Genomic DNA, 15254 nt, shown 5'->3' on the forward strand with positions numbered 1-15254 from the left:
CAAACCGAGTGCGTAGAAATTGGGAAAAAAAATAATTTAAAACAACAAAGCATAAATCACTTACTACTCATCTTGCGGAAATAAACTCTATTTCGTTGTTCAAAATCATCTCATCATCTTTGCGTTCATTCTCGTTCCACTGGTGTACATGTACAGCGTGAGCCAAAAGTCACGTTCGGATATTGATATATTATTTCTGTGAAAAATATGCGGTAATCAATTAAGAAACTGTATTGAACTGAAATAGGACAAGAATACCTGTGATACTTCACAACGTATCTTTCAACTCCGCATTCGACCTTCCGAAAACTTGACGCCTAACCACCTCTATCGGAAAACACGACGGATTAGTACATCACAACGTATGGGAGGAGGAAAAACATTACTATCAATCTACAATTGTGCTTGCGAATAATACCGCCATGCACTAAAAATAGTATCCGATCGTTCTCGTGCGCCACGGTTTAGAAAACTACACAATACCAATTCAAGTGACTGGCCAACAAACGTAAATGAACCCAAAACCATCAAATAAGATATAAGATGCCTAGCCTTGCTGCATCTATTCCACAACAGAAATTATTTACTTCAATGTGGAAGTCTGAAGCATATAAAAATGCTACGAAAGCGAACCACAAGGTAAATTGCGCACTCGAGTTTCTACAAAACTTGTAAAATGAACTCGTATATAGAGTTGAATGCGATAACAATAACTTTTCCGCGCAATATTGATTAAAATGAAATTTACAACCAATTTCATACTGTCACTATATTTTGTACAACTATGATACGATTTAATATGACCAGCCCTGGAGATAAAAAGGATTGGCGCAGCAAAAGAACTGCGCAGCTATCGAAAGTGATTTAAGGTGCACGAAAAACTAAAAATCCCCACAGTTATCGACTTTCGATCGTTCATCGTAAATACTGAGAAAAAAGCCAACGAGAAAAATGATACCAAGGTGCTTGATCCTTGTTGAAATAAGGAGTCCCTTAGTAACGTGAGAGCATCAGTAACAAAAGACGAAAGTCTGAATTGAATTGAGTTTGAATTTTGGTTTTACGCCCACTTATGCACAGAAAGGCTAATCTGGACTGAACCTACAGATTCAAGTAGGTTCCGAACCGACGCCATAAGGGAGGCCTAAAAAATTTGAAGCCAAGCAAATTTCACCGTGCCATGAAGGAACGCATTAAAAATCTCGCCACTGTGGAGCGATCAGCACCACGCTCTGAACGTCTTTGCATATAGCCCAAATGTTCCCATTTATCATAGATTGGGTGAACCCCAGAGATGATTTATGTAGGGGCAATGCCGGAATTTCCACATAAGGAATCGAACCCGGGTCTATTGCATGGCAGTTAGGCGCCATACCGACTTGACCACCGTAGTTCTCTCATAGCTTCACTACTAATATTTAAAAAATAATAACAACTCTCTCACCTATCCATGTTAGAAATCTACGTGTCTTAACAAACTGAACATATATTGTTGTACCACATGCATTTCTGTGCGAAATATTTACGTCAAAAATGAGAACAGAGTACTTCTATATTCCTTTCCCGGATTCTCTGGAGTAAGAGAACGCGAACGCGTTCTGTGCGCATGTTGAAGGGTGTGCGTCTCGTCCAATGAACGCGCGGAGGGGAGGGGCATCCACGGGAGGGGGTCATTCACGGTCCAGTAGTTCCGTAGTAAACATGTCAGCTCGCAAGTCTAGGGGAATTCTGCATTCAGGAGAGCGCCTCATAGTGTTGAATGTGTTCGAGAACAACTTGTTTGAAAAGTTTAAAACACATGGCTTTGTTTCTTTTTACAAGTGTTTAAAACAAAGGGTTTGAAACATGTTTTTCATACTTGTTTAAAACTCAGTTTGATACATGATGTTTCATAGTTTGTGGTTATTTGCATGTTTTTTGAAAATGTATGTTTAAATTTGTTTTAATTTTTTTCTGTTCTTCGTAGTATCAAAAGACAAATAAACGTGCAATATTATTTGTTATTTGTGTAAAACAATACACTGGCCATTGTTAAGAATAAAAGAAGAAATTGGCAGCAGAAAGCGTTTTGCTTTACGGCCGTTACACCGCGCAGCACTTCGTTGCTTTCATCCCGCACCCTTCTCCACCTAGTCTGGCCCTGCCCACAAGCTTTCCCCTCTGCGCGTCGCTACTCCAGAGAATCCGGAAAAGCAGTATAAAGTGGTTTTCACGTTCAGAAGACAAAACGGCGCTTATGGAGAAACCGCACAGTGTTGCCAATACAGCGCTAGCTCATGTCGCCGGGAAATGACCTTCCTTCACAATGAAGGTGTTACATATTTTGTATATATAATGATAATTATATGTAATTATTAATATTAATATTATACTGTGAACGTTACAGTTACCCTTTTTACTATGCTCCATTGCGATCACTACACACGCGAGTGTAATGCACGAATATGACACTTCAGAAATCACTTAAAAAAGTAAAAATCACTGAGAGCTCACACAACTGAAAACACTTTTTCGGGAGAGGGAAAAAGTCTAAACAGACCAAAGTAGATCTCTCACTCAAGTAAGGGGAACCTGGCACATGGGTTAAATTCAAGTTGCAACCCAAACAAACAAATGAGTTATGGCCCACGTGAACTGATAAGACGTGAATGACTCAAGCAAGGCATGTCATATTTCTATCTTGAAGCCCCATATTTTGTCACGTGTTGGAAAGCCTTTCAAAGGTTAATATGGTGTCTATGAATTTATGTGTACATTGGAAACTGAAAGGCGATCTTCATTTCAGTATTAATGTCGACAGTAATGTAAACAAAAACAATGTGTATTTGCGACAGCACTAATGTTGCTCACAACAGCAGCATTGGAAATAATTGTCAATTATTAAATTTAAGTAATTTCAATTCTATTATAACAAACTGCACGAAGTTCATATTTTTACTGAATGGAAATAAAATAACAACTCGAAAACTTGGTGGTGATAGCCGGAATGCTGCGGTGAGTCAGCTCAAGATGGCCAGACAACGTCTCCTTACTTCGCGCGCGGTTCGGGTTAAAAAGAAACTCCAAATGCATGGAAGTAATATTTCTGGGAACCTTCGAGTGGTTATAAAAAATAATTTCATTATTTTCTCCACAACTTTGTCGGTGGAACTTTTTACTTGGAATTACAGAACAAAAAATGGCCAGCGACGACATTTTCTACTGCACGAATATAAAAAATCTCCACATACTTTATTTGAATATTTTTTAATGCGAATATGCTTTAAAGTATTCATAAATTCTGAGTACCACCATCACCTATGACAATTGAAAAACAGTGTCAATTTTTTTAATAATGAATGCTTCAATTTTACGGCATGTTTCAACGTTAGGAATGAAAACAATGTAAAAATTGTGTTTTCACGGAAAATTTGCGTTTATAATTTATCTAAAATTATGTAAGCAAGTTACCATTTTTTTGTGTTCACCATCGTATTCTCTACAAAATTTCCTGCAAAACTGCAGGTACCGATTTTACTTAAGCTAAATTTGTAAATCCAGAAATTTCACAACAGCGCGCTCGTATTTCCCATAAGAAAAGCATTGCCCATAAGAGCCCATTGTGTCTTCTGAACGTGAAAACGACTCTAGTTCTGGCCTGGACATGGGTGTTATTTATTTATGACATTGTGAGCGTCCTCTCACTGGTTTCATAATTCATCTCCATCGTCGCGATTAGCCTAAATAGAAAGAAACGCGACGTAAAATAAGAAAAATACAACAATTGATAGGCCCTTCAGGCTGCGAGATAAACTGAACATTCAATTTAGCCTACACACTTTACATCGTCTCCACGTTAAACTGAGTTGTGGCGATCAACATGCTGCGTCATCTGTATCTGCAGATCCTTTCATACAAAGTCACAAATAAGTAACTCGCTTTCTGGAACATTCTGGACTTATGTGGTCAACGCCGTATGAAAGTATCGAATTAAGTTTAACGTACTTTCCGTAAAATAAGAGGAATTTGACGAATCGAGAAGCAAATGGGTATATTCTCACTATATGATGTATTTTTTACACTTTTTATTTAGTTAGTCCCAAGATCTCGCTACAAAAGTTGTAGGTTATGATTAGACCTCGGATTTCAGGTTTTTTAACCTATTTTTTTCCTTTGCACGTAAATAAGAAATAACAAGTTACGTCTGCGTATAATTAAAAAAAACGCAACAACTGACGAAGTTTTATAGTGCCTAAAATAACATATTTTGTTTGTTAGAACCTATTTTAGGTTTATGCACCTAAATCAAACCTTTTTTTGTTTTTATATAATTATTTTTAGGTTTTCAAGAATTTTTCATCACGCAGAAGTATTTGTTCCGTTTCGTGACGAAAAATTCGGTGACTAACGTTATTGAAACACGTTCTGTCGATTTACCTCCCTCCAAGCCCATGGTGGTTTTTCAAAGTTTTAAACAACATGTCTGGCACCACTACTACCTGCACAGTCCAAACTGCAAACTTCAAATTTCTAAATAAAATAAAACTTGCGCCACTGCTAATGCTTCGTTTAAAGATCATTTTCAGCATATAAGATGATCCTTACAGACAAAAGCCAGAGTTTGACCGTGGATAACATGAAAAATATTGTTATGTAATCGTGATGGCAGATACAAGCACATGTTTTTCCTATTTCAGCCTGTTGTATTACCGCCTGCACACAGACGCACAAATATATTAACAATATTAACGGGTCCGAGTGATTCCAATGCATCCAAAATTTCTAATTCAAATCAATTAAACGGTACATATATTTAAAATATTTAGTTTAAGATGGGGAGTTTACATTTGCCATTTCACATGCTCAGGCTCGGAATACAATAGAATTTCAAACTCAAATTTACTTAATCAACTTGAACACATCTTATTTTGCAATAATCTTCCGTTTGTCAGATAGTTTCTTTTGCAAAGGACACTAACAAAGTAAACGGATGGAGAGAATTGTGTTTTATTTTCCACGCAGCTTTATTTTCCTTCATCTTGAAAAACTTGGGTCGCCATTTAAAAATATGTATAAATTCAATGGGATTTGGAGTATAGAAGTTGCAATTTTTCACGCATAATCACCGGAATTTAAGGAATTTCACCCACCTGGTATTGTGCAGCATATTATACATACTTCATTTTTCATATAGCTAAACAATAAACGTTTGCTAACAGGACAAGTATAGTATTACAATAATTTGTGGATAATTTTGAAAAATGATGTATACAAATGAAAATTTGGTTAGAAGATTAATATTTGTTTTTTATGTATGAAATAACTTATTAAAATTTCTTGCGATTATTTTGAAATTTCGATTTTAACTATTGTACCTAACCAATATTTTCAGTAATTGTGAACGATTTCAAGCTTTTTTTGGAACCTAATTCAGGATTTTTCGAGCATATTTTACGATTTTAGGACCTATTTTAACAATTTTAGAACCTGTTAGGATTTTTAGAACCCATTTTAGGATTTTAGAGCCTATTTTAGGATTTTTAGAGCCTATTTTAGGATTTTTAGAATCTATTTTAGGATTTTTAGAGCCTATTTTAGGATTTTTAGAATCTATTTTAGGATTTTAGAGCCTATTTTAGGATTTTTAGAGCCTATTTTAGGATTTTTAGAATCTATTTTAGGATTTTTAGAGCCTATTTTAGAATTTTTAGAGCCTATTTTAGGATTTTAGAGCCTATTTTAGGAACCTAAAAGCACACCTTTAGAACCTACGAATCCGAGTTCTAGTTATAATCCCAACTTGGGCTGAAGCTTCCCTTGCCTAACTCCCTCTGTCAATCTCATCAGTAGGGTTGTGCCAAGGACGTATTTAGGGGGGCGGACTCCCCGAAAGACTTGCAAACATTAAATAATGAAAATAATAAAATGAAATCTCTTTACATACTTGTTCTATAATCGAGGGTTATGTATTTCCGTCAAACTTATTGGAAAGCAACGATTATATTGTAATCATACTACTCTGAATAACAGTGGCAAAGTAGATTTATTACTACTTATAATGTGATATTCATAAAATGTCAGCAGGAACTTTACTTTTTGTCAACTGACTCTAACACCCTTTTTTTCATATTTTAACAAATATTCAATTCTTTATCTATTTGACATTAATTTCCTTTCCAGAGCAGGTTTTTTTTTTGTACAAATTTTGCCGACCTTAACTACACGTAAGCTATATAATGAATACGTGCTGTTATATCACTATTCTTATACCGTCCTTTATCTATTCATGTAAAAAAATAATAATTAATTTGGATATTTTAATTAATACCATTTCAATTAAATATAATCAATAGTTTTGTTTAAACATTATTACTATTATTATTATAAGACAATTGGTTCAGCCCCCCTCCCCCGAAACATATTTCTAGATACGTGCCTGGGTCGAGCAGATCCTACTTTCAACAGATGCCGATGCTTAAAAATTTTAATAATTAAAAGTTGTTCAAATATTGATTACTAAGTACATATTCGTTAGTGCGTCTGTATTCCAAAAGCATTTATTTACCAAAATTATTGCTTTAAAATATTAAAGAATTACATCATCAGATTGCATGTTATGCAATAAAAAATGAAGTTTTCTGCACAAAACTGGCGGAATTTAAAAAGAAACTTCTAATTTTGAATACTTTCCAGGTTAATTAGACTCCACGATAAGTGTAGCGCGCCATTCTTTCGAGGCCCGTGAAAGAACAAGATGCCCGAAAAGTATCGGTAAATAATTTCCAACCGATACATCGGTTCAACCCTAGTAACCATCATTCAGTTTAATCGTTGGGACTAGCCTAACAGAAGCAGACAAACAAAACAAACTACTTCAACAGTCGTCTATCGGGAAAACTCAAAACGGTAGAGGCACGCAATGGAGGAGGGGGCTGGTGGGGCTACAGACCCTCCTGACTTTTTGAGAAAATCAAAATTTTCAAGTGACTCCTGATTACTCTTTTTGTCTTTCGAGTAGCGGTAGCTCAGTCGTTAGGGCGTCTGACTATCATGTGAGAGGACCGGGTTCGATCCCCGGCGGGGAGAACCGGGATTTTTCCCACCAGTTCAGGCGGCTCGGGCGCCGTATAAACTGGGTACCTGGAGGAAACTCCTGGGGGGGGTAAAGGCGGCCAGCGGCGTGGTGCTGATCACACCACCCCCAGCTTCGGCCGAGATCAATAAAGTGTGGGGCCCTAACTCCACACCCCCTATACGCCTTCATGGCGTGGTGCGGAGGACTTGATCTTTTTATGTCTTCCGAGTACAATTTTAATAGAGAGAAAAGCTCCAACTATACAAAATATTTGAGTGTGTATCCCACCCCACTATAACTATATCCAGCCCCCTCCCGAAAAAGATTTCGTAGGTAGGGTAGATATAATGCAGCATTTACATGTGAGAGGGCTGGCTCATCATATTCGTATGAACATGGCAGTTAATAAAGTTCGAATATCTGATTATACTTGTTATTGATTTTGTTTATCTTACTTAGCGAAGATGAAGACACCCATGCCTAGGCTGGGACCCTTTCTTATGTGTGATTCGTAAATAATCTGTGGAACGTTTCTACACTAATTCAATTTTTGCATGGTATTTGTTGTTCAATACATTGTCACGTCCTTAGTCACTGCAACACAAGAAAATAGAACGTTAATAATTCATATACAAGAATTGTTATTTACCCCTTCGTTGAGAAGATTGTGTTTGTTTTTTCTTCATTAGCATGTTAATATACACTTGAAGTTTGATGAGGCTAGCAGACAGTTTTGAAGACGTGTGCCGGTCAGTCGATTCATAACTTTGATTACACATTCTTCATTTTGGAAAAGGCATAAGCGATACCGAATAGAGGGCATGATTGTACAGAACAACACTCTCTCATATTTTGAGTTAATTAATTGAGTTGATCCACTTTATGCACAGTAAGGCTAATCGGGACTGGACCTACAGTTTAAAAATGAGTGACCCCACCGGGTATCGAACCCGGGACACCTTGATTACAAGGCGACGACGCTACTACCACTGCGCCATAGTGAAGAACACTGGTGTAAGGGGTGAGTGACTCTTTGATGTGTCGTTCACGTGTGTGGCCGTCCATTCATCTCGTCGTATAACCCACCATTCATCCAAATCGTCGCGATTAGCCAAAAGTGGCACAAAAGCGACGTAAAAGTAAAAGAAATCCTGCCATCGTTGTCAACATACACTCCATTTTTATAACGTTCAGTCTGTATCGTATGCCCTTCCCCTATTACTTAAATAGTGTTATCGGTTACATCGATCAAATATATCAGTTTTCAGGTTGGTCTCGCCAAAGATCTGCGTGCAGTTACACATGGCAAAAAGTGAGTTATCAAGGGCAGTTTCCACAAAAGTTTGCGAGTTGATTAGCATTCACGTATCGCCTTCTGCCACAGCCGAGGCACCAGTCTGCTCCGGTCCAGTCCTGCCCGACCCAGGGAAACCAGTTTCCACAGAACAAAGGGGCCCCGCTCCGCTCTCGAGGCCAGGAGAGACTACCCGATCATTTTGCAGTTTATGTGAAATTTCCTGTCACTCGTTACCGTTGTCAAAATAAAAATTCGCAACAAACAGTAACGTGAACCAATGCACTGGAATTTCACCTACAATACTCAAGTGTTCAATACGTAAATGTATGGCGTAGGAAAGCGAGCAGTTTCGTATAACTCTGCAAAATCGTAACAGAATGAACGCACCAAGGAAATTGCAATTTTGTTAATAATTTACTACAGATTAACTCACCCTTGTGATCGTTACGTTAAGCTGGTTTTACTGAAACCCCGATTCCTTCATAGCCACTTGGCATACTTATATGTGCGTAAATATATGTGTTTGTACGAAGTAGCGTGCGTTCCTATGACTTTATTACAGATTCTGACACTATAAATGTTGTAGTGTTATTAGTGCTCACTTAAGGATAGTTCATTCAAGAGATTTATACTCACTTCAGAGTTAATCATTCTCGTGTAGCTTGCTTACGCAGAACCTAGATCACACGAATGGGTATTAAACGTTTGAAATACATCTTTATGATTATTACTTTCCTATACAATTTTAATTATGACAAGGGTTCGTTGCAATGTCACCTTTCTATTCTATATAGCCTATTGCAAAAACTTTCATGCTTAAACTTGGACTTGGTGTTATAAATGCTTCGCAAATTTGAGACCTATAGGTTGTGAGAACAAAAATTTGTTGTAAATGAGGGGAGGGGTATGTTCCCTTGCTAGAAATGTTTCCGAAGTCGTAGCGTGAATGTTATTTGCACTAGTTATTAAACATTTAAGTTTCAAATATACAACAGCATTTCAGAGCTGTTGTACGCTCTGCAAATTGAGCATGGCAAAACGAAGAGTCATTTTTATTATTCTACATAATTAAGAATTCAACATAAAATGTTTTTAAGATTGAAACTAACATGAAAATAAGAAAAGCAACACAATACTCGGAAACGTCTAAAATACATCATACACCAAAATGGCTTCTGAAGTGCGATGAGCATTCAAGATCGTCCGCAACTGGAATAGCCGTGAATTTTCACGAGCCCCACTCACAATGGAGTGGGGAGAGGAACTGCGGCTCGCTGCCGCTTGCTCGTGAAAACGTCATCCCTAGCACAGACACAAACAAAACTTCTGGTTCAGCGAAAGGAGAAATAAATACGTATTTGCATGTTTCATTTTTCTCTACCTGGGTGCACGCACCGTCAAGGTACACGGCGTATGCCACGCCACGACTGCGATATTAAGTAACCTTTTCCATCGTATCCCATCCACAATCGAGTGTCGTTGAACTAAAAGGCCCATTACAAGGCTTGGCTGCTCATTTCTTCTCAATGCGGAATAACCAGAAATTCTTATAACTGCGCACCCTGCAGTGCTTTTAATGTATGTTCACACTATTTTTTCTCTGTGGCTCTATATTTGATGCACTGGAGGAAGCTCTACGTTAAAAATAAATAAAGAAAGAAAAAACAGCACGTCCCAGAAACTTTCTGCGTGTACATGTGCTGATTTAATTCGTTGCAAAGAAGATATAAATAAAATATAAAAATTATTTTACGTTCCTGGTCTTCGTGTTAACTGCCTACGCTATAGCAAACAGGAAGCAGCAACAAACTTCCTAATTTTAGACATATCACTGGCTTGAGTTTTGGTTTTTAAGTCCACTTTATGCACAAATAGGCTAACCAGGACAAACTACAGTTTAAAGTGGGATCCGAACAGCTATGTGGAACCCACGACTCCTTGATTACACCACGGAGATGTCCAGATACAGCACTGGCACTGCATCTCCATTTTGTAATTAACATGTTCCATACCTGGTAATCAGAAAGTCCCATGTTCAGTTAGTTTCCTGTGCATAACACGGATGGCAGACTAGTCAGTAAACTTTAAAGCGACCTAAAATAACCAGAAATCCATCCCAGATGCAACATTTTAGCCCTTCGGGGAACTAATATATAATATATCTGATGGTTCCAAAGAAGTCTGTGGAATATCCTCTCATTGGGAAATGTTCAAATACCACACTGCACATAAGGTAACTAACTACAATATCAATACACGCTAGCATATTCAGATTTATGTGGTTACTATGCATTTCCACCACATCCCAAAAGTATCTCATTTTATTTTTTCATTTTGTGGTGTTTTTCAAAATATTTTCACCCAGTAGAAACCCAGGGCAAACTCACCAAGAATTCAAGTTTTTATAGGCTCCTGACATTGCCAAATCCACTGTTCAAAATTCTCAATTTTCAGCGATAATAACAATCATTCCACTTACATGCTCAATAGAATAATAGAGAAAATTGGATCCTGACAATTAAAAAAAAAAACAGTACTTACTCCATTGGCATTTCTCAACTTATAAAGGTGTTCTCCACACAGAAAATATTTTTAAGTGGCAACATGGATCATGGGGATAACAAATTCCTTCTTTCTACTGCACTACAACAAGGTCGAACTTTAAAAATTGCTGAAAACAACCAAATATTTAACTATTCTAAGGGGAAGGGCAGACATGAACATGCCAGGAATCAAGAAATATGATCATTCCTAGTTGAGCACAAGGCCAATATGGTACTAATCATGAACATGTTGTTGAGATGGCATAATAAGCCATTTTACAAAACTACAGCCAGGTTATATATAACAATTTTGGTATCAACTCTCCTGACAACTTCTTTTTTTTTCTCTTCATTAAGCTACTTTTAAATCAGTAGCCCTCCTGAAAATAACTGTATGTTATACATACACAACACACTACTTTGACAGTAACAACAAATTTTGAATTCCTCACATCTAGTGAATCATGTGATGTAATCAACAAACAGGCCACAATTTATGACTTTCTGGAAAGAAAGAAGGGTTCCTGATACAACCACATCCCCAATCTACAAATATCTGCATTTTCCATATCTACAAGTCAGACCAATATATACAAATAAGTATATTTACTGGCTAAAGATCATGTTCATGACCTGTCTGTCCACTGAACTAATATAAGAGTGAAGAAGGACAATCAAGTTTAGTTGAACTGAGTAGGCTATGGAAATCATAAGTCGAAGAAGGACTTCTAACTTTTGTAAATAACACTGCATTTGCATGAAACAAAATGTATTGTGATCCCCAATTTGTGCTTTCTCCTAAGGATGACAAAAGTGGCCATAAAGACCGGATGGGGATTCTTGGATTATCTCCTCCCTCCTTGGATTTTTCTTGACAAGGCTCTACATTACTCAATTTGTAGGCTACCTGACTATAGAAAGAAAATTGCCTCTCATGTGGGAATGTGTGTATCAACATAGTTACTCTTTATTGTTCATTGGCTAACTTTCAGTGTTAAAACTTAATGTTCATGTGGGAAAGTGACAAATGGACTACCGTGGAAAGGGTGGAAATCATTGTACAAACTTACATTTTATAAAAAATTAAAAATGATCTGGGCTTTTCAATAAATATGTCGTAAATACTGTATTTTGTTGTTTTTGTTTTTGTGAGGGCACAATTTCAATTTGCTTCTATTAGGTATGTCCAATATGTAAACAGCATCTAAAGCTTGCTCAATTCAAGCACAGTTCGCAAACATATTTCACAGGACAAACAGATGTACATAAATGATTTTCCTTCTGGAAGTATTTCCAAATGGTCAAAGGAAAGCAACAAATAATTCCAGGCCCAGGAAGTGCTCCTAAGTACACGTATATCAGCAAGCCAACTCTGATTCCGAGTATATATGCTATGCACGTACAGTCAGGAGGAAATCTGTCATTAAGGGAGCATTAAAACACACTTGAAGAAGATTCCAGGCAGACATGTAAAAATCAAATTGTTTTCTGGATAGGGTGAAAGTTGTATGAATTTCACAAGTCTCTAACAACAATACATATGGACTTTTTAAAATTGCTTGATCTGAGCCATCCCATCTTAAGCTGTATGCACAAATTTATGTTGTTCGAATTTTTCTTAAAAAAAAATATCATGGGTTTTAGTATCCTGCATCCAATTATATTTTGAACACAGAAGTGTCTCAAAAAAAATGTTAGTACAATACAAAGCACTTTTTGTACTGGCAAAGTTTAAGTTCACTTCAAGCATAGATAAAACTAATAGAGTTGGGGTGCACAATTTAAAGCAGCATCTGAACCACCAACATGCACCACCCCCTTCGAGAAAATGCATTGCATTCAAATTTCCAGTTCATTTCATTTGTGGAACAAGGGTAAACGTTTATTGAAAACTGTAGATGGGAGCAACAGCCTGGCAATGCAGTGGAACAGTGTAAAAATTCAGGAGAAAAACATACGCTCTGTGCTAAACAAAATATTCCCAACAATTTAAGCTGCATCTTAGAAAAATTCTAATATAGAGAAGCATTCGAATCCAACTTCAATAGCAGCACACAAAGTGTGTAATAGAGATGTAAGAATATGAGGTATTCCTTTTTAAAACTTTTTAATATGACAGAGAATGACCTTAGATTCTAATAAGCGCACTCTCCTAAAAAGTATTTCATATAAAATTTTGCAAATATCTGCAAGATTATAGAAATTGTGAAAATTCAATGCAAAGTCCGCACTGATACCTTAGGAGTATTCAATAATCACATCAAACACCCTGTCGAAGAAACAGTACGAGTACTTGGCATATTTCTTAACGAAATATCAAGGTTTGGGTTAAAAAATGAGTTCATTTGTAACTGGAATAGTGGAAGTACATTACCCTACTGCCTACAACTTTACCATTGAGAAATTTATGGAACAATGTCATGCTCGAAATAAAAAGGCAGATGTATAAGCTATTCTACTCAAGTACTTACGTTCGTATTGGTTTGCTAAAAATAATATGTAAGAATCTCAACTCATACAAAAGTGCAGTCCAATCAGTATCCGAATTCAGCTATGGTTTTTCATTTTTCTTACCCTGTAGTGTCTTGGGGATGCTAACACACATTAATGCAAATTAAATCAAGCTACAGACAGAATGCTCCATCCTTAAAAAAATATGTATATATATTATATGAACAATTTTTAACTCACGACCTTGTGGCGAGGCGACGTTTCCGATTCCCACCTGCAGGAAAACTATGCGGACAACAAATGGAAGTTAACGCTCCCTTGGGCCTATCCCTTCTTGGAAACACTGTCACAATATTCATTATCACCTCTGAACATATATAAACACATGGCAAACGGCAAATACCAAAACACTAATAAATTTCATTCAACAACACTCCACAGTTCCAACACAACACCTTTTTCCACACTTCACTATTCCATAACGCTTCCAACACAGGATAATCGACATACGTAACACTACATATATTCTAGCACTACACCTAATGCCAAAACTGCATTTCACCATAAGTGGAAAATATGCTCCTGTGTAAGCTGCACGTATGGATCAGATAACCAGCACACGTAGCACAAACAGGGTTATATCCAAAATACACTAACTGCAATGCTGCACACAACATACCGTTTAAAGTGTTCTCGAATACGGTCCTCACGGATATTATCCGGCAAATTCCCGACCCAGAGGTGGCGAGTCTCTCTAACCATTTTGTAATGGAGTCTTCATGTGGACGACATTGTTTGCCTCGACAAAAAAATACACTGTAACACCATTATAAATTCCTTTTCAACGAAGCACATTACGGCTCCGCACACTACTCTACACGAATGACGTCACCGTGGCGGGATCATAACCAAAACTTCACCAGGATCACCAACTAGACAGTTTCGCTCATGTTGTGACCTGGGTGAAGCTCAGAGCGAGTCGTGCCAATTTGGACCGGTCTACTTCCCGCTCATCGCGTCTGAGGGGAGCAGGCAGATGGAAGTTCACCAGAGACGTTTCACTTTTCAAGATGAAGTGAAGCGCTTTACTTGCAGTAAAGGAAGCCATGTTTTTTTTAAAAAACAAGAAAATACGAAATGCGTATTTTGATAATTGCATTTGAAAAGAAAAAAAGCCTACATCAGTAATTTATAGGTGGCAGTACAGCGTGTTATTTTATTATACTTTCTTGTTTGTTATTGCTTTTAGGACTTATCATTTTGTGTACTGTTAATAACTTTAATAATACGTTCTTCAAATTACACTAAAATGAAAACCTTGGAATAAAACACATAAAAAAGCGAAAAACGAACAGATAAAACAACAATTCTTTTTCTTTCGTTCTCTCTGCTTTCAATTCGCGAATAAAATTACCACCTGAGCGCTAGTGTCGCTTCCAATAGGGCCGCTCTAAGTAGGATAGATCTTTGTTTACATTCAGCAGTAGTACAAATGAGCAGCGTGTTGTCATGACTGGTATGGTAGAAAACGTTTAAATTACGCATTATTTTTAAATATTGCGAATGCGATGTGAATTCCAGGTACTCTAACAAACGTGAAGCTGTACTGAGAACGAAGCATTTAATTATGATAGGCAAAAATAACACGGAAAATGCAGACGAAACTATGTATACGCACTGGTTGTCCAAAGCAGTGCTGTATCATCTGCATGTCATGTTGTAACTGGGGGTTCTCGGAAATGATTTGAAAATATAGGAATTGAAATTGACCTGTACTTGAAAATCTGGGACAGGAGAAAATTGCGAACATTTCGTTGCAGTTCTTTCTCGAAAGAGAAAGGGGTCCCGGGTTCGAATCCCGGTCGGGCTTGGTTGTTTGTGAATGTCCATTCATCCATTTCATCATTTC

The 15254-nt window shown here is 37.2% G+C and overlaps 1 protein-coding gene across 3 annotated transcripts in view; it reads right to left on the minus strand.

The window, feature by feature from the left end:
- Positions 1–14221, minus strand: part of LOC145996207 (uncharacterized) — a 258493-nt gene extending 244272 nt beyond the window's left edge. For all 3 annotated transcript variants that reach the window (XM_083132625.1, XM_083132626.1, XM_083132624.1), the window contains exon 1: positions 14025–14221. In XM_083132625.1, coding sequence (XP_082988751.1) covers positions 14025–14107 — 83 coding nt within the window. In that variant the 5' untranslated portion in view covers positions 14108–14221. The remainder of the gene's footprint in view (positions 1–14024) is intronic.
- Between the last annotated feature and the right edge of the window lie 1033 nt (positions 14222–15254).

This window comes from Lepisma saccharinum, chromosome 12 (genome assembly GCF_977018435.1).
Source record: "Lepisma saccharinum chromosome 12, izLepSacc3.1, whole genome shotgun sequence".
NCBI classification, from domain to species: domain Eukaryota; kingdom Metazoa; phylum Arthropoda; class Insecta; order Zygentoma; family Lepismatidae; genus Lepisma; species Lepisma saccharinum.